Genomic DNA, 21140 nt, shown 5'->3' on the forward strand with positions numbered 1-21140 from the left:
GGTAGTGAAAATGATAATGCCACCTTTGGAAATACATGATTTGAGGAGAGCAAAATAAAACCTCAAAAGACTTTTCTTGGGCCCAATATGTTTTTTGCCTCACTTTTCACAACAGTGACATTGGACTGGCTATACTAGTCAATTATTTGGGTTTTGTATTCCTTCAAGTATAATAGAGAGCTTTCAGGATTTAATTGTTTGAAAGCAACAGTAATGATAACATTCAGTAAATTTACAAAAGACTGTTTTGTAAGAGAAGAGAAGAGAAGTTGGAAGACCATGTGTTTGGTGGTTAGTTATGGTTTGTCATGGAAAGTATTGAAAGCTTAGTGTGTTATCTTATTACAATGAACTATTCTATATAGCAGTCAAGCTTATTAATAAGCTATTTTTCTATTTATAAAGGCAGTGTGTATTCAGTGTAGATAATTTGAAAACATGGGGAACATTTTTATAAAAGAAGAACATTTGAAAAATGGGGAACATTTTATAAAAGAAAATTTTAAAAGCTGGAAGTTATTTCTAAAATCCTTATAACCAAAATATACACATTATAAACATTTTTACATATACACATTAAAATATATTTGTTTCTGCACAAATGAAATCATATTGTATTTGCAGTACTATATTTTTTTCTCTTTATACTCTTCCTCCTATTACCGAGGGAGGAGGACATAGAGTATATTCTTAGTGACTGTAAGACAGACTTCAAAGTATAAAGTGCAGTTTCAGAGTTCTTCTGTGTAGTAAAATACTCTCAGCCAAACCTCAGCAAAAAGTCTTAATTTACAACATATTTTGTTCCTCTGTTCAATGCTTCAAAGTTAAATATGATTGGGAAACTTGAGTTTGATTTTTTATTTTGTTATATATTGAATGTATATCACATTTCTGGAAATGAATTAGTTTTTTTCCTTGTTAAAAAAAGAAAATTATACACTGAGCTAAGATATAGGTGATAAGTGAGAATTTACAGTGGTTCATCTGGACAGATGGATAATTCCTTGTCCTGATCATTTTGACTAACGTTTGAGGAGTATTTTTCGCTAAACCCATCTAGTGTGCTGTTCCTAAGCAGCCCCCTGAGTTACTTGTCATGCATTTGTTATTACACCTTAACCTTATCAGAGAGACAACTTGGGAAGCTGTTCAGTAAGGAGCCTTACTATTTTTGGCAAGGTTTAGTACTTTCTCTATTACTACAGGAATCTACTTATACAAGGAAACTCTAGCCAAGAATGTCATCTGTGAAGAATTCTTTGACATATGAAAATTTGTGATGGGTAGTTCAGTTCAGTCACTCAGTCGTGTCCGACTCTCTACGACCCCATGGACTGCAGCATGCCAGGCCTCCCTGTCCAATACCAACTCCCAGAGTCCACCCAAACCAATGTCCATCGAGTTGGTGATGCCATCCAGCCATCTCATCCTCATCCTCTGTCATCCCCTTCTCCTCCTGCCCTCAATCTTTCCCAGCATCAGGGTCTTTTCCAATGAGTCAGCTCTTCGCATCAGGTAGCCAAAGTTTGGAGTTTCAGCTTCAACATCAGTCCTTCCAATGAACGCCCAGGACTGATCTCCTTTAGGATGGACTGGTTGGATCTCCTTGCAGTCCAAGGGACTCTCAAGAGTCTTCTCCAACACCACAGTTCAAAAGCATCAATTCTTCTGCGCTCAGCTTTCTTTATAGTTCAACTCTCACATCCATACATGACCACTGGAAAAACCATAACCTTGCTTAGACGGACCTTTGTTGGCAAAGTAATGTCTCTGCTTTTTAATATGCTGTCTAGGTTGATCATAACTTTCCTTCCAAGGAGCAAGCGTCTTTTAATATCATGGCTGCAGTCACCATCTGCAGTGATTTTGGAGCCCAGAAAAATAAAGTCAGCCACTGTTTCCATTGTTTTGCCCATCTTATCTGCCATGAAGTGATAGGACCAGATGCTATGATCTTAGTTTTCTGAATGTTGAGTTTTAAGTCAACTTTTTCACTCTACTCTTTCATTTTCATCAAGAGGCTTTTTAGTTCTCCCTCACTTTCTGCCATAAGGGTGGTGTCATCTGCATATCTGAGGTTGTTGATATTTCTCCAGGCAATCTTGATTGACAGTAGTAAACAATCTTAAAGACTGATAGGATAGTCTCCTACTGGCCTGAGAATAGAGCCCTACTTTGTTCTTGGGCTTCCCTAGTAGCTCAGCTGGTAAAGAATCCGTGTGCAATTCAGGAGACCCTGGTTCAGTTCCTGGGTTGGGAGGATCTGCTGGAGAAGGGATCACTGCCCTCTCCAGTATTCTTGGGCTTCCCTTGTGGCTCTGCAGGTAAAGCATCTGCCTACAATGTGGGAGACTTGGGTTCAGTCTCTTTGTTGGGAAGACCCCCTGGAGAAGGGAACAGCTACCTACTCCAGTATTCTTGCCTTCAGAATTCCATGAGCTGTATATAGTCCATGGGGTTGCAAAGAGCTGGACAGACTGAGTGACTTTCACTTTCACTTTTGTATACTTAGGAGACCTTTGACTTCAGATTTGCTTCCTATAAGGACGTAAACAGAAATCTTGGCCAGTTTGTTTTTATTTTCTAGTCTATTTCCAGAAGGTAAACTATATGAAATGGAATGTTTTCATTTCCATTTAATCAATTGAAACTGTACAAGCAGTTCCATAATCTTAACTATGATTAAGTATTCCAGGATGTTAGATAACTGTAACTGACTTGCCTGCAACTGACTTGACCCTTGCCTGGACAATACATTTATGAGTTGCAGTGGTTTTTAGTGCACAACTGAGAGAGTAAATAGCTGAGATAAATATTTGTTGTTTGCTTATCATGTGCAGGCACTGGGCTAGTCTTGGGAGAAGTTAGTTAAGATATACTCCATGTCCACAAGGAGATTGAAGTTTTAGTTTGGAAAATGGAAATAAAAATAGTCAGTTATATTATAGCATAATAAATGCTCTAATAGAGGTTGGGCTGGATAAAAAATATATATAAAATGCATTTACCCTGTTAGATTATAAACTTTTAGAGAATAGGGTCTAATATATCTCATATTTCCTGTAATGAGTTGCATGAAATAAGTACTTAAAATTATTTATGTCATATATGAATTAATGTATAAATCTCGTCAGAGAGTATCGTTTATATTTCATTCAGTGGAATTAATTCTGTGATGCGTTTCTACTAATTAATCTAGTTTTAACTTTTTCTGTTACTTACTTATTTCTCCAAATAAGAGAAATACTTATTCTTATACTTCGTGAGAAGATCTTACACATCTCCTTCTCAAAATGTTGGCATTGATTGAGAAATTGAATTCATTGTCTATTGTTCTCTCAGTTTTCTGAAGATATCTCTTTATACAAGTTCATCATATTTGCTCTCCGTCTTTTGTTGCAAATTTGTCTATCTTTTGCTAGATACTGAGTTATAAATATATTTTAAATTTTTATTTATATATTTAAAAAATTTATTTACTTTTAATTGGAGGATGAATTACATTTTTCTTGGTCCTCATGAGGAATGATAAGATAATTAAAAGTAAAAATAGCCATGATATTTTAGATAGGTAGTTTTTGATTCTTTTTGTGGTAAATCCTATAAGAATAAGGGACACTATCTACAAATAAGAATTGGCTGATTTACCGTTATAGGGAATCCTAAGAAACTTTGGTTCCTTTTTAATCTTTTCACAGTGTAGTGCTATATTGTGCTATATTTACTTTTTTTTTTTTCTGGCCATGAGTAAAATTAACATAAAATAGAATGCCAGTTTTTGCTTGAGTACAGCCAAATGAACTTTGTATATTATCAGTTAATTTTTTCCTGAGTAAATGCAATCTCGTAACTGGTTTACTGTTAAACCATTTTCATGATGTTTTATTATGGCTTCATTATACTAAAACTACTTTTAAGTAGAGCCACTATTTTTTAACCTTCTGTGTAACCAGATGATTTTCTAAATCATGAAATTAAACACAATGGGTTTTATTCTTTTTTTAATGTGATGATTTTGTCTTGCCTTTAAAATATTGTACCATTAATCATTTGCTGTTGGAAATAAACTGTACTGATTACACTGCCTGAGAAGTGTTATTAGCTCACATGTATAATTTGTTTTATCTTAAATAGATCATTGAGGTTGGACTTTGTGAAGTTTTTGAACTGATCAAGGAGACACGATTTTCTCATCCATCCCTGTGCCTCAGGAGTCTCCAAGCCCTGCTTAACGTGCTTCAGGGTCAGCAACCGGAAGGCCTTCAGTCAGAGCCACCCGAGGTCCTAGGTAAGAGCTTAGGCACATTGAATGAAGCCTTTAAATGTAAAGAGCTTCTCTTATGAAGCATATACCAAATACAGCCTGTAATTCAGTCTCTGTTGATGGTGCTGAAACAGCAGGGGTATAAATTTTAGGTTACTTTGCTATGTTCCCCTGGAGTTATAGTTCATGCACAGACATTTCCTTATTATTATGATGATGGGAAATAGAAATTCTTAGAACCCAGAAATAATCCTCAAGCCTTATTGTCACCGTGAACTTAAATCATTCTTGCTAAACCTTTGGCCGGAATAGCTGACATTGACTTCATCTAATTTTACATGTTATTTTGGAGGAAAAGAGGAAACAAATACCAACTCAACACAGTTAGTTTCTAAACAAAAATAGATTTGTATTTATCATGTTGAAGGTAAAGCTTTTGAATTAGTAGCAACTTCCATTAGGTAAAACTATTGGCTTTGTATAAAATACATTTAAGTTTTATGAATGCCTGTCTTTCATTTGCCAGTGACCTAGACTCAACACATACTCTTGTAAGCAAGGTGGGGACTCTTTAAGGAAAAGGAAGAGATGGAAGCTTAATTCTGAAGGCTGAATTGCTTTCCTAACTCTGGGCCTTCAAAGAGTCTCAGTTCAGCTCTGTTCAGTTGCATCCAACTCTTTGCGACCACATAGACTTAAGCACACCAGGCTTCCTTGTCCATCCCCAACTCCCAGAGCTTACTCAAACTCATGTCCATCTTGTCGGTGGTACCATCCAACCATCTCATCCTCTGTCGTCTCCTGCTCCCACCTTCAATCTTTCCCAGCATCAGGGTCTTTTCAAATGAGTCAGTTCTTCACATGAGGTGACCAAAGTATTGGAGTTTCAGCTTCAGTATCAGTCCTTCCAGTGAATATTCAGGACTGATTTCCTTTAGGATAGACTGGTTGGATCTCCTTGCAGTCCAAGGGACTCTCAAGAGTCTTCTGCAACACCACAGTTCAAAAGCATCAATTCTTCTGCACTCAGCTTTCTTCATAGTCCAACTCTCACATCCATACATGACTACTAGAAAAACTATGGCCTTCACTAGATGGACCTTTGCTGCCAAAGTAATGTTTCTGCCTTTTAATATGCTATCTAGGTTGGTCATAACTTTTCTTCCAAGGAGCAAGCATCTTTTAATTTCATGGCTGCAGTCACCATCTGTAGTGATTTTGGAGCTCCCTAAAATAAAGTCTGTCACTGTTTCCATTGTTTCTCCATTTATTTGTCATGAAGTGATGGGACAAGATGCCATGATCTTAGTTTTCTGAATGTTGAGTTTTAAGCCCACTTTTTCACTCTCCTCTTTCACTTCTATCAAGAGGCTCTTTAGTTGTTCTTTGCTTTCTGCCATAAGGGTGGTTCATCTGCATATTTCAGGTTATTGATATTTCTCCCGGCAATCTTGATTCCAGCTTGTGCTTCATCCAGCCTGGCATTCCGTGTGATGTACTCTGCATATAAGTTAAATAAGCAGGATGACAATATGCAGCCTTGATGTACTCCTTTCCTGATCTGGGAAAGAGTCTAGAGTTTTCTAAATCTCATGCATTCAGTTCAGTTCAGTTCAGTCGCTCAGTCGTGTCCAACTCTTTGCGACCCCATGAATCGCAGCACGCCAGGCCTCCCTGTCCATCAGCAACTCCTGGAGTTCACTCAGACTCGCGTCCATCGAGTCAGTGATGCCATCCAGCTATCTCATCCTCTGTCGTCCCCTTCTCCTCCTGCCCCCAATCCCTCCCAGCATCAGAGTCTTTTCCAAGGAGTCAACTCTTTGCATGAGGTGGCCAGAGTACTGGAGTTTCAGCTTTAGCATCAGTCCTTCCAAAGAAATCCCAGGGCTGATCTCCTTCAGAATGGACTGGTTGGACCTCCTTGCAGTCCAAGGGACTCTCAAGAGTCTTCTTCAGCATCATAGTTCAAAAGCATCAATTCTTTGGTGCTCAGCCTTCTTCACAGTCCAACTCTGACATCCATACATGGCCACTGGAAAAGCATGCATTAGCTTGTGTCAGTCATATATGTGGGCCCTAACTGTGGAGTTTACGATTCAGTAGGTTTGGAATGAGGCACGAGAATTTGCATTTTGAGTAAGTTTCTGCGTAGTGCCACAGCTGCTGCTCAGGGGACCATACTGCTGGTCTGAACTCGATGTTGGGTCTTTTTCTTTGCTTGGCTGTTTGGATTATGTTAGACCCACATGTGAGAACCTCATTTCTTGGTTTTCATTTTGATGTCAGATTGTTATTTATTTTGGTCACATATTGTAATTAGTTTCTGTGTTCAGTTTATTTTGTTACCGTTTTGTTTTAGTTAGTGGTAGGGAGTGCTGGCCATGAAAAGGAGCTGAGGATTTTTAAAAACAACAGCACCATGTTATTCATGCTGCTACCAAATACAAGCTGCATATATTAAGAAGCAGGCATCGTGTTTACTGTCACTGTAGCACCAGTGATTGTATTTCCATTGTGATGCACTACTTGATTTCATGGCATTTTTTGGAAGATTTAATTAAATTAATACTTTTATTTAAGAATATCTTGCTAGTTATCCTTTCTGTGATTGTGGTTTTCAGTCTGTCTGCCCTCTGATGGAGAAGGATAAGAGGCTTATGGAAGCTTCCTGATGGGAGAGATTGACTGAGGGGAAAACTGGGTCTTGTTCTGATGGGTGAGGCCATGCTCAGAAAATCCAGTTTTCTGTTGATGGGTGGGGCTGTGTTCCCTCCCTGTTGCTTACTATGGTGGAGGTAATGAAGACAATGGGACCTTCTTCAAAAGGTCCCATGCAGGCACTACTGATCTTCGTGCCCCCAACCCTGCATCAGGCCACCACCAACCCGTGCCTCTGCCAGAGACTCCTGGACACTCCCGGGCAAGTCTGGGTCAGTCTCCAGTGGGGTCACTGCTCCTTTCTCCTGGGTCCTGGTATGCACAAAGTTCTGCTTGTGCCCTCCGAGAGTCTTTTCTCCAGTCCTGTGTAAGTCCTGGCACCTCTGTGGTGGGGCTGATGGCGACCTCCTCCAGGAGGGCTTACGCCACACCCAGGTCTGCTGCACCCAGAGCCCCTGCCCCTGCGGCAGGCCACTGCTGACCCGTACCTCCACAGGAGACGCTCAGACACAGTTCTGTCTCAGTCTCTGTGGGATCTTTGGGTCCTGGTGTGCACAAGCTGAATTTAGAAAAGGCAGAGGAACCAGAGATCAAATTTCCAACATCCACTGGATCATCAAAAAAGCAAGAGAGTTCCAGAAAAACATCTACTTCTATTTTATTGACTATGTCAAAGCCTTTGACTATGTGGAACACAAGAAACTGTGGAAAATTCTGAAAGAGATGGTATACCAGACCATCTGACCTGCCTCTTGAGAAATCTGTATGCATTATCAGGAAGCAACAGTTAGAACTGGACATGGAACAACAGACTGGTTCCAAATCAGGAAAGGAGTGTGTCAAGGCTGTATATTGTTACCCTGCTTATTTAACTTATATGCAGAGTACGTCATGAGAAATGCTGGGTTGGATGAAGCACAGCCGGAATGAAGATTGCTGGGAGAAATATCAATCACCTCAGATATGCAGATGACACCACCCTTATGGCAGAAAGTGAAGAAGAACTAAAGAGCCTCTTGATAAAAGTGAAAGAGGAGGGTGAAAAAGTTGACTTAAAACTCAACATTCAGAAAACTAAGATCATGGCATCTGGTCCCATCACTTCATGACAAATAAATGGAGAAACAATGGAAACAGTGAGAGACCTTATTTTTTGGGGGTTCCAAAATACTGCAGATGGTGAGTGCAGCCGTGAAATTAAAAGACCCTTACCCCTTGGAAGAAAAGTTACGACCAATCTAGACAGCATATTAAAAAGCAGAGACATTACTTTACCAACAAAGGTCCATCTGGTCAAAGCTATGGTTTTTCCAGTTGTTGTATATAGATGTGAGAGTTGGACTGTAAAGAAAGCTGAGCACTGAAGAATTGATGCTTTTGAACTGTGGTGTTGCAGGAGACTCTTGAGAGTCCCTTGGACTGCAAGGAGGTCCAACCAGTCCATCCTAAAGGAAATCTGCCCTGAATATTCATTGGAAGGACTGATAACTGAAGCTGAAACTCCAATACTTTGGTCACCTCATGTGAAGAACTGACTCATTTGAAAAGACCCTGACACTAGGAAAGATTGAAGGCAGGAGGAGAAGGGGATGACAGAGGATGAGATGGTTGGATGGCATCACCGACTCAATGGACATGAGTTTGAGTAAGCTCTGGGAGTTGGTGATGGACAGGGAGGCCTAGCCTGCTGCAGTCCATGGGGTTGAAAGAGTCAGACATGACTGAGCAACTGAACTCAACTGCTAGTTATCCTTGGCTCTTGATTGTAAATTGGCCAGTAATTGAAGTATTTACAACATCCACTGAAACCGGTAAAGCCTGTATCTTAACTTAGAAAAACATGCTGATCATTCCTTTCCTCCTAGATATTCTGCCATTGGTTATATACTTTCTTTTATTTTCATGTTATACATAAATATTCCCTTTCCTTTATTCTTTTCAAAATAGATCTTGTTCTTAATGCTGGCTTTTAAAATTATAATATGTGCTATAGTGTAATTGTCTTCTTTCTATCCAAACTTAGGTCCCCTGATGTAATTTGTTTTCATTTTCCTACTAACAGTTCTAAATGCTGCTGTACTTACAGTCTTTGGTCTCTCTTCTATCCTTCCAGTGCTTATTTCTGATCTCTTCACTGCTTTGACTTATTTTTCTGTTCAGGCATTTACCATCACTTCATATTCTTTATTTTGTTTAATTAGCTCCAATGTGTGAGTAGTAATTTAGTTCTTTAAAGTAAAATTTGTATAGAAATCTCTCTCTGTTTTTCCTTTTGATTTAATATTATAATCACATTAGTTACACTTTTTCCACAGTGGTTTTTTTCATGTTGCTCATGAAAATACATATGCATCTTTCATATTGTTAGGATAGCTTGATGATTATTATACGTCAGACTTCCCTTTGCAGATGGATTTGATTTACAAATTGTTCAGTTTTTAAAAAATCCTTCCCTTATATCAATCTTTCTGTTCAATTTAAGGTTAGACTACATGTTCTCAATTATTCACTTAAATGTTCTGTGCTAAGAGCGTATAATATAGGGGTGATCGGTAAAAACGTTGTTGTTGTTATGGAATTTAGCTTTAGACTGTTGGACACATGTAAGCAAGAATTCTGAGAATTAATAACAAACTTCACAGAAGATGTGACATTTGAAATTTAAGGGCGAGTAAGAAAGAGTTAACTAAGTTTCTAGGCAGGTAGGAGAGCATGTGGTAAGTTTTTTTTTAGTCTATTTATTTATTTATTTTTTGGAGGCTGATTACTTTACAGTATTATATTGGTTTTGCCATACATTGACATGAATCCACCACAGGTATACATGTGTTCCCCATCCTGAACCCCCCTCCCACCTCTCTCCCCATTCCATCCCTCTGGGTCATCCCAGTGCACCAGTTCTGAGCATCCTGTATCATGCGTCGAACCTGGACCAGCGATCCATTTCATATATGATAATATACATGTTTCAATGCCATTCTCCCAAATCATCCCACCCTCGCCCTCTCCCACAGAGTCCAAAAGACTGTTCTATACATCTGTGTCTCTTTTGCTGTCTCGCATACAGGGTTATTGTTACTGTTTTTCTAAATTCCATATATATGTGTTAGTATACTGTATTGGTGTTTTTCTTTCTGGCTTACTTCACTCTGTATAATAGGCTCCAGTTTCATCCACCTCATTAGAACTGGTTCAGATGTATTCTTTTTAATGGCTGAGTGATATCCATTGCATGTATGTACCACAGCTTGCTTATCCATTTGTGATAGTGGACATCTGGGTTGCTTCCATGTCCTGGCTATTATAAACAGTGCTGTGATGAACATTGGGGTACATGTGTCTCTTTCAGTTCTGGTTTCCTCGGTGTATATGCCCAGCAGTAGGATTGCTGGGTCATATGGCAGTTCTGTTTCCAGTTGTTTTTTTTTTTTCCAGTTTTTTAAGGAATCTCCACACTGGGAAGGTTTTGAGGTAGGAAGGGGAATGACTGGAGAAAGACTGTGAGCAGAGTGGAGAGTGAGAGAATAGGGAGGCAGGGAGCAGGCTGTGTGGAGCTTGATAGGCTATGTCCAGGGAGGACAGCTCTGTTTCTAGGAGGAATTGAACATCACTGTCTACTTAGGTTTAGAAGATTCTTTATAGTCTTACGCTATTTGCTTCAGTTTGATCTAACTTTTTTCGTTGCCAGGGACATTCTTTGTCTTCGTCAATGCCTGGAATAGTTCCTGATGTACAGGGAGAATGCAGGAAATATTGGCTGAATAATTATAAGATGAATGGTCAGGATAATGATGGAGGGATAGACAAAGGGAAAAGGTAGATGAAAGGATAGAGGAAAAGAAGGACAGTTGGAGAGAGAGACAGAGTGAAGTGTAGATGGAATAAGGGAAAAGACTGAAGGATATAGAGAGAAGCGAAGTAAGGAGTGAGAAAGGAAAGAAGGAAGGGAGTAATTAACAAAAGAGTGAATAGATTTGAAAGAAAAAACAGATTTTTAGGTTTAAAATTTCTCTTTGACTATCAGGGTGCTAATTTATGAATACTTATAGTAGTCCAATTAAGAGAGGGTGATAGATAGCATGGGTTGGGGAGATGCTGATGACATGCAAAAAGTGGAGGAATTAATTAGGAAGTAAAATTGACAGGACTTAATTAGTTAGGGATTAGATACGGAAGACGGGGACTACTAGAGGAAGCCTCAGTTTCTGTGAGCTAAGAAATAAAATGCAGATGGCCTTTCAGTTTGCAGAGAATTCCAGTACATCATTTCTCTCTCTTGCTTTCTTCCTTCCTTCCCCTTTCCCCCTCTCCTTCCATCATTCTCAAATTTTCTCTCTATGACTCTGTATTTTTTTCTTCCTCTTCTTTCTCTCTGTGTCTCTGAGTATGCACTGCTGTTGTGTTAGCAATTAAACCAGTTTTATATGAAAGCAAATTTTTGCATGTGTTCTATGCACTCTGTTGTTTTGCAAATAAATACATAGTTTTTTGGGCACATAACATTTTAAGAAGCCTGTATTTTCCTAATCTAAAAGGTGAAAATAAATGCAGTGAGTAGTCTGTTACTCCTTAATAGGCTAGTTCTTGAATATTATGAATGCCTGAAAGCAAGTTTCTTTTAAATGATTGTGGGTAGATTTCTATTTCTTCATTTATAAAAATATGGAGCTGGACTAAGTATTCTGTAAGATCCTTTTTATGTAAATATTCTAACTTTGGGCGAAAAAGGGTAACTAGAAAGGAACGAATGTGAAGTAGCTACCTTAGGTGTTTTTTTGAAAAATGAGGCAAGGTTTAAATAAACGAACAGACACCATATAATGTCCTATATGTTGAATGATATAATTGAGTTCTGTTTTATCCACAGAGTCTCTCTTCCAGCTCCTTTTGGAAATCACCGTTCGAAGTACTGGAATGAACGACAGCACAGGACAGTCTCTGACAGCACTTTCCTGCGCTTGTCTCTTTAGTTTGGTGGCTTCCTGGGGAGAGACAGGAAGGACACTGCAGGCCATCTCTGCCATCCTCACCAACAATGGCAGCCACGCTTGCCAAACTATTCAGGTATGTCATATCTCAAGCTGCTTAGAAATGGACAAGAGACCAAGTTGCCATTTCGCCTCAATTTCTGTCAGTCGGAATTCACTGCTTTTCCTCACTCAGTACAGTGGTTTGATCTGTCCCAGGTTGATATATAAATAACCTAAGATAGTTGATCTAAGCTGCATGTGTGATTAACTCTGCAACATGAAAGGTATAATAAAATGAAATTTGGCGAAAACTTAAATCTTTAGTGTAGTCTTTACGTCAGCACTGCAGCCTCGTCGTCCTTTGACATGGTCTTGCTCTCTGTCCTCCCCCACCTCCCATCTTGCCCTGAATCTTCAAATGCAGAATTCCTTCATAGTTTGTATATATCCCCATTGAAAGAGAAGCATATGTTGTTTTTCCAATGTTTCTAATCGGTTATGATGGTTTTTCATGGATTGATGTGTTTCTGAGCTATTTCTGCTTCACATACAGAAATTTTTTTTTTGAGCTTTTACTGGGCAGTTGCGGAATAAGCTCTTCATCCTTGTTAGTGATGAGAAATATAAACTTACTTATAGGTGGACTTGACTTAATTCTTTTGAAATGTTTTCTGGAAATTGAGGAAGAAGTTACAATTTTAAGTCTCATGCGTTCTTTTCTGGCCCCTTGGATGACCTCCAGAACATGTAGAAGGGATGCCTGAACCCTGTCATTAGCAGCCAAAGATAGTGAAAGGGGATAAATGGGCTACTGTCTGTGACTTGTTCAGCAATTCTGAACTTTCCTTATCAAATACGAGCAGTCTCCTTTCTCTAGATTTCTGTTCTTATTATTTTCCCTCTTTTTGTCCTGCCTGAAGTCCTCTTTCCCCTCTTTATTATTCTTAACTTATTTTGAAGTCCCTTTAATTTATTGATTTCCAAACTGTTCTCTGCTGTGCTTTGAAAGTGAAAAATGAAAGTGAAAGTTGCTCAGTTGTGTCTGACTCTTTGTGACCCCATGGACTATACAGTCCATGGAATTCTCCAGGCCAGAATACTGGAGTGGGTAGCCTTTCCCTTCTCCAGGGGATCTTCCCAATCCAGAGATCGAACCCAGGTTTCCCACACTGCAGGCAGATTCTTTACCAGCTGAGCCACCAGGGAAGCTTTGAGGATTCAGCAAAATTTCAGTTTAAATGTATACAAATACTTTCAAAATTTTAATAGAATAACACAAACATTCAGATATCCATGCCAAATGTTAAAAATATAGTGACCATTAATACAGGTTCTTATTAGAATCCAGTGATTTTTTGTGTGTAGATTTATTTGAGAGGATATGACATGAGATCTTAAACAGTGAGTTGAAATTAGCCAGTGCAGAGGGAGGAGCTGTTGGTGTTGGTGGTGTAGAGAGAGAGAATAGTCTTGGTGTCTGTGTGCTAAAGCATGGAAAGAGCAGTAAGAGTGGGACACTGAAAGCTGGAAGAAGTTTATGTAGTTACAGTGTAGAGAGCTGTCAGATAGCAGAGACAGGACTTGAACCCATGTCTGTCTGGCTGTAGTTATGCTCAAGCATTGGGCTGCACAAAACTACTCAGTCCCCTGAACCAACAGTCGAGGCTCTCTAAGGACCTTCCCCATCACTGTATACCCAGCTCTAAGTCAAAGGCCATATTAAAACCTGTTATCTTAACATGACCTATAGTGTTCTTCATGATTTGGCCCCATTTCACCTACCTATTCGTTTCACAAAACTCTCTTGGCTGGGCAATGATTTGGAGCAGGTAAGAAAAGCCTTCTCCAAAAATGTAACTGTTGCATCTCAAATTATCTGGGATCCAAATGCATATTACTTATCTTGTTCCAAAAAGCTTAAGCTGAGACTTTAAGGTATGGTTGGTCATAATGTGAGGTCTCTTATTGGAAGAGACTAAATATGAACTGTAAAGATGAACTCCAGACTTCACAGACCTCCCACTGACACACCACCACTGAATCTGGACTCACAAACAAAAAGGAAATAGAAAAAAGGCACCAGCATTGAGAGTTAATAGAAAGAAGCAAAGCAGAATCAGTCTTGCCAAGTCTCTCTCTATATATATATAAAATTTGATATTAAGTATGTATATATTTAATATGGTTAATAAAGTGTCAAAAGTATTATTAAGGAATAGGGATATACAAGATAATCAGATCAGAAAACAAACCAAATAGAACTACTGGAAATGAAAAACCAAATGGTTACAATTAGAAACTTAAAGGATGAGTTAACCAGTGGATAATGTAGTTGAAGATAGAAGCAGTGAACTGAAAGATAGAGGAAGAGCTTATTCAGAATGCAGCACAGAGAGATAAAACATGAAAAATAAGAAACATAGATAGAGAATGAGGAAGTTTGAAGTATCAGTACAATCTGAACTCCATAAGGCCAGTAATAGATTTGTGAAGAGACAGTATTTGAAATAATGGCTAAGATTTTCCAGAATTGGTGAAAGACTTGGAATCCTCAGAGTAACAATGTCTAGTTTATCGGAATAAAATTTCTAGGTCCTGCCACACTGTTGTTGAGAGATCAATAGGAGAGAAAAAGGGGTACATCTGAGATTTCTAATTGTAGTTCTGGGTTTTCTTAAAACTAACACTCAGAAAGCAGGAGACAAATAGGGCCATGTTGGAGACACCTAGTTTCTGCTCTGCTCTCCACCCTTGCAATCTCCACAAAGATTACAATAAAGGATTCTTTTTAAAGTATAAACTTCTAAGAATGGGACACATTTTTAGAATGTAAATACTGGGAGAGCTTAAACCTAAACTTCTGAAGAAGCTAATACCCACAGAACGTAAGTTGATGTTCACCTAAAAATACAGATAGAATTTAGAATTGGAAGTAATAGGTGCCTGGAAAATGGTGGTGAGGGGAAAAGCTAAAAATAGACTGGGAGTCTGTGTAATGAAAGCTCCAGAACCCCAGAGCCCTTCCTCTACACTTCCCAGCCAGTCACCTGTCCTCTTCTCCTACCCCTAAGAGTTAGGTTTTCTGTGTAAAGAAATTGAGCCAGAGAGGCCAGGGGAAACCAGGCACAGTTGAGACTGCAATTGAGGAGCCAGGCTGAAGACGGAGATAAAGTGAAAGTCTCCGTATTGATGATGGCCTTCCTCCATCCTCAGAGTTCCCAGTATACTGAGAGTGAGGCTTATAGCTTCGAGGAAAAAGACTGGAAGAGTCTTCTTTGGAGAAAAAAGTGAGGAAAGACTTACAGATACAGACATTTGGCAGGGAATGAGAGACCCTCCAGTGAAACTGCTGAACTTGGCGGGATCAGTTTGAGGTGAGCTCGCTGTCTGTCAGACCCTATTGGTTCACAGCAGCTTCCTGAGGTGAGCTCGCCGTCTGTCAGACCCTGTCCATTCACAGCAGCTTCCTGTCAGTTTTTTTAATCGCTTACTCTTTACAAATAAGTGTATAGCCAAGTATTTGAAGAAGGAAACAGCAACCCACTCCAGTTTTCTTGCCTAGCAACCCACTCCAGTTTTCTTGCCTAGAGAACCCCATGGAAAGATGAGCCTGGCAAGCTACAGTCCATGGGGTTGCAAGAGTCAGACACAACTTAGAGACGAACGAGAAAGAGAGAACCAAGTATTACTGGGTTGACGTGAAAGACAGAGTCCCCCAAATCAGTAAAAATAGTAATAATAATAATAACAATTTTGCTGAAAAGAGTACAGGGAACAGAAAAACTCTAAGTAAGAGTAATTTGTATTTTAAAGAGGGATGAAAAGATGATTATTTACATTAAACAGCAGTGTTTTTTTAAAATTCAGAACAGAAATTTTGCAAGTTAAAAATATAAGATCACAATAAAATCAGTAGAAGCGTTAGAAGTTCAGATTAAAGAGGTCCCCTGACAATAGGAAACAGAGCAAAAGAAAGAAAATAGATTATATGAAGTAAAATTAGAGAATCTTTCTAGAAAATCCAGTTTTTAATAGGTATTCAAGCAGAGAGGATGGGCTTCCGGGTGGCTCAGTGGTAAAAAATCTGCCTGCCAATGCAGGAGATGTGGGTTTGATCCCTGGGTGAGGAAGATCCCCTGGAGAAGGAAATGACAACTCATTATAGTATTCTTGCCTGGGAAATCCCATGGACAGAGGAGCCTGGTGGGCTGCAGTCTATGGGGTCACAAAGGGTTGGACACATCTGAGTGACTAAACAACAACAAGCAAAGAGAAAGAAATCACCTAAGCTTCATAAGGAGACTTCCCATCCCCCAAAGATACACATTTCGTATCGACAGAACCCACACTGAGTGTCCAACACAGTGAATGACAGAAAGACTCACATCAAGTATAACTTTGCAAAATCATAACACCATAAAGAAAGAATAGCAGTCCCAGAGTGCAAAACCAGGTTATGTACCAGAGATTGAGCAGAATGTTGTTGGACTTCTCAAAAGCAGCATTGGCATAAAAAATAACAAACAGTGCCTTCAGAGTTCTGAGGGAAAATGATGTTCACTGTGTTTAGCTCAGCTCTCAGTCATCTGTGAGGGAAGATAAAGATGATTTTGAACATGCAAAACGTGGAACAGTTTCAACCTCTGTGCCTGCCCTTGTCCTTAGGGAGCAGGGCTTCTTGAAGGATATTGCCAACGGGAAACATTAGAGATAATGTTTGAGAGGAACGTGAGGAACCCATAGGGGTAGGTATAGAAGAAACTTAGCAAATATGCAAAAATAGGGCAATTGTTGACTCAGTGAAGAAAAAGAAAAATTATGTAAGAAAAATACAGTATTTGATACAATTTTTGTTCAGTTCTGCACCATGATCACACAGGCACAATAAAATGACTTCTGAATAATGCTTTAACTAAAGATGATTATATAGCTCAATTTGGAGGATTTGAGAAAAAAGGAAGAGCATCATCTTTGATAGTAGGTTCATTAGAAAGTATCTGAAACAACAAAAATTGAAAATGAAGCTGTGGCATATAAGAATGTGGGTATCAATTCTAGATAAGACAGTTTTAAGTTTAATGTAGTTACTTCTAGGGGGAGAATTTGTAGTATTCAACCATATACATAAATAAAAGTTTCATAAAAGTAAAAGTTCTGTGTTTTGATTGGGTCAGAGGCCTCAGATCTCAAAGGGGAAGAGGAAATATCAGTGAACAGTGTGTTAGTTATCCCTCTGAATCTCTGCCCTCTAGAACAGTGCTCTCCAATAGAAGTATACTGTAATCCACCTATGTCATTTAAATGTTTCTATTAGTCATGTTAAGAAGATAGAAACAGATGAAATTAATTTTAATAATGGATTTTCTCAACATATCCAAAAATAATTTCAACATGTAATCAATATGAAATTAATAAAATCTATATTCTCTTTTTTTTTTTTTAACTAAGCCTTCAAAAGCCAGTGTGTATTTTATATTTAAATCACATCTCAAGTCGCACTAACCCTATTTCAAGAGCTCAGTACTCACATGTGGCTGGTGGCTGCCATATCTGATGGTGGAGCTGGAAAACTGGAGCTGACACAGTGCCCTTGGGTCTGGCCCTGCAGTCAGATACGTGGCAGGTGGCAGCCATCTTTGGGTAGTGAAAGAGAGGCAGAAAGTGAGAAGCAGGGGGATTTCTCTGGGGCCCGACTATTGGTCCCATGCTGGTGCCTTTTGAGGACTCATTTACCACAAATACCAGATATGTGATAAGTATTGGTTAAATGAATGCTGGATAAATACATAGTTCATAAAATTAAGTTTTCGCAACACAGAAAAATGTTGATGTTAATGGGTGCTAGGCATAATAAAGAAACAATGTAGAAGAGAATATTGGAAATTTTGTTTCATCTGTAGAAGAGCAGTATTTCTCTTATGCTTAATTTTGTACTTCAATGTCATGCAATACATTAATGGATATACATATCATACAAAGATACCATTTTGATTTGTGTGTACTCTAATACAAAAAAATATGTTTCAGTATTCATACTTTTTACTAATCTAGTATGTTAACCTGTGTTTTGGAGAAAAATGCATATTTCAGTGTTTTTGGTCACAAAGCAAATTAATGTTCTTTGTGTTTACAGTTTTGTTTTGTCCTGCTTGAGATTTGTTTCTTAGAGATTTTCAGTTGCTACTTCTTGCTGACGTGCCAAATATGATCCTTCTGAATAATGTTTTTTCTTATAAATGATATATTAATAAAGTATCTTTGTGTTTGAGATGTTTGAAAATGACTGTGTTTTTCTTCTGACTAGGTGCCAATGATACTGAATTCACTACAGAGAAGTGTACAGGCAGTGTTGGTGGGAAAAATTCAAATTCAGGACTGGTTTAGCAATGGCATTAAGAAAGCAGCTTTAATGCACAAGTGGCCATTAAAAGAAATATCTGTTGATGAAGATGATCAATGTCTACTTCAGAATGATGGATTTTTTCTGTATCTGTTATGTAAAGATGGATTGTACAAAATCGGCTCTGGATATAGTGGAACGGTTAGGGTAAGTGATTTTTTTTTTCTTTTTTTGGGTAAGTGATTCTTAATCAGAGTGGAAGTTATATCTTATATTGAATTATCTTCTGTTTGTTTCTTGCTTTTAGAGTGCCATCTAAGTTTGATGTTATTTCTTTGAAAATAAAAATGGAACATACGTGTTAAATGTCATTCATCCATGTATGTTAGTTTTCACAGATTATTAATTATAAAACTGTTGCTAGAACTAACTTTTGTTGTTTTGCAGGGCCATATATATAATTCTACATCTCGCATCAGAAACAGAAAAGAAAAAAAATCTTGGTTAGGGTATGCTCAGGTAGGAGAATATCTCACAGTAAATCAAACTTTTCTTCCTATCTTTTAAAATATGTGGTTCATACTTGTGTCATCAGTAAATAATATCACTTCTATTTAAACAGATATAGCATGTTTTTAGTAATACCAGTGATATGGTGTAGTATAAGGAATGTTGGCTTAGAACATTGACATTTTCATAAGAGGTTTACTTTTAGGTCTGGCCTTGCTTCTTACCAGCTGTGAGACTGTGGACAATTCAGCTAGTTTATTTGACCCTGTGTGATTTAGCTTAAAATGGGAATAAATATGTCTCCTGTTGGAGTCCTTGTTTAAGTGAGCCTCTAGTTAAGCATCAAAGCCTACATTTATTATTTGCAAATCTGAATTGGGAATGTAACTGTGACCCAAAGCCAAATTAAAGCTTTTTATCATGAACTTTCTATTCTAAGTCTAGATCAGTGCCTTCCAGGAAGTGGTGTGTGGTCTGCCCAGTAGGCAGCTTCCTGCATGGAAGTACATGCAGAGAATAACCAGTGACAGAAAAGATCTGGGCCTGTGTTGCTCTATTAATGCTGTGTTCTCATCACCTGACTGACATGACCAATTGGGTGTCAGCAATTGGATGCATGAGGCAAACGAACAATGAGGAAAATGAACGAAGGTCAAGGGCCAGAAATATTTATTTTATACTATCCTTTCCTGAGAAGTGAAGCCAAGTTTCCTTGTGGAAGATTATAGAATACAGATGTCCCTGCATTCCTATCTTGCCTAGCTCTCAGACTGTTGTCAGCATCAGTTGAAAAAAGATATTTGAAAGCATTTTGAAAATTATAAAAATTATTGTTGTATGAAAAATAATCTTACTACCAACTTTTGGGGGAGATTTTGAAATTAAAATTTAAATATCAAATTACTCACTCAGTGATTATCTCTCAAAACATAACCTAGTTTAAAATTTCAAATTTTTATTTGCCACTGCTGTATTTTATCCAACAAATAATGTCCTGGGAAATACACTTACTGAAGTACGTTCAATGACATATCACTCTATCTAAAACCACTGCTTTATTGATTTTTAAATATTAACCTAGGTATTTGTGAAAATAACAGCAGTCATTTCTATTATTTACTTGGCAAGTGATATAATAATTTTGACCAAAATATTTTTACTGTCCTGTGTGGTGTATCTAATATTTATATTGTAGAATTAATAGGTTAAATTGCTATTTAGTGGTGTATACTTCCTCCTATTAAAGTATATTCAGGTTCTTATATTTTATATCTATAATCTGTTTTAGACATCAATATTGATGTATTATTGTACATCAAAACACTAATACAGACCTGTATGACTACTTCTTCTAGTACGTGGGTAATGAAAAAATATTTTAGTATATAAGAACACCACATTTTTTTGTTGTTGTCAGGGTTATTTATTGTATAGAGATGTGAATAACCACAGCATGACAGCCATAAGAATAAGCCCTGAAACACTGGAACAGGATGGCACTGTGCTGTTACCAGGTATGTTACTCAACTAGTCATCTGTTGTCTTCACAGGTGATTTTAAGATATGTGCATGTCAGGCCGCTGAGACATATAAAGAATGGTTAGCAAGGAACAGTGCTTGCTTACAAACAGATTGAAGCAATCTTGACATGCAGAACATTTTATAGTCTATAGAAAATTAATGCATGTGAGAAAAACAGATACTGTAAATATAGTCTGAAGTGTTTTAATACTTATTTTCAAATTCTTGCCCAAATTCTGTAGCTTGTTTCCCCCCACCCTCACCCCACCATGCCTTTTCAGCTCCTGAATCAGTGGGGGGCTGTTGGCTTTGTTGTTCTTAATAAACCCACGACCCTGGCTCTTGAATAACCTTGGTGTAAAGAACCTTCTCTTTTAGTTTAACAGCAGTGTGCTTTGTGTTTTCTAACTTATTTTTAAAGGGTTTTCAGAGACAGAGGTTTTTAGGGTGGGTCAGAAATTTAAAAAATCCTTTCGTTCATACTTTTTGATAATACTCTGATAAGGCATTTTGGACACAATTCATTTTGTTGTAATTTTGAGGTTGTACATGTGTATTTATCCTTCAGATCACCATGCTGTCTTAAATTCTTGGGCAAATGCATAATATATTCTCCACTGTAAGGTATTTGAATTTGCTTATACCTTAATACCTTCTCTGTACTAAAATCTTCAGTGTTTAATACATCTACCAACAATTTCATGGTAAGCAGCAAAACTACTTCAAGGCACTTGGCCATCTGAAAATGATTGAGAACTTCTGAAGAACACAGTGTGAAGGTTAATTGCTCCCTGGCTGCTTGTTAATTTTTAAGATTTTTTATAACCTCATGAAACATTTATTTGAATATAGCTATATATATATATATACAAAT

At 38.0% G+C, this 21140-nt stretch overlaps 1 protein-coding gene across 3 annotated transcripts in view; it reads left to right on the forward strand.

Annotated features, from left to right (window-relative positions):
* MYCBP2 (MYC binding protein 2, E3 ubiquitin protein ligase) overlaps window positions 1-21140 on the forward strand; it is a 269075-nt gene that overhangs the window by 47826 nt on the left and 200109 nt on the right. For all 3 annotated transcript variants that reach the window (XM_018056490.1, XM_018056491.1, XM_013968297.2), the window contains exons 4-8: window positions 4138-4291; window positions 11793-11989; window positions 18200-18442; window positions 18683-18754; window positions 20163-20259. In XM_018056490.1, coding sequence (XP_017911979.1) covers window positions 4138-4291; window positions 11793-11989; window positions 18200-18442; window positions 18683-18754; window positions 20163-20259 — 763 coding nt within the window. The remainder of the gene's footprint in view (window positions 1-4137; window positions 4292-11792; window positions 11990-18199; window positions 18443-18682; window positions 18755-20162; window positions 20260-21140) is intronic.

This window comes from Capra hircus, chromosome 12 (genome assembly GCF_001704415.2).
Source record: "Capra hircus breed San Clemente chromosome 12, ASM170441v1, whole genome shotgun sequence".
NCBI classification, from domain to species: Eukaryota; Metazoa; Chordata; class Mammalia; order Artiodactyla; family Bovidae; genus Capra; species Capra hircus.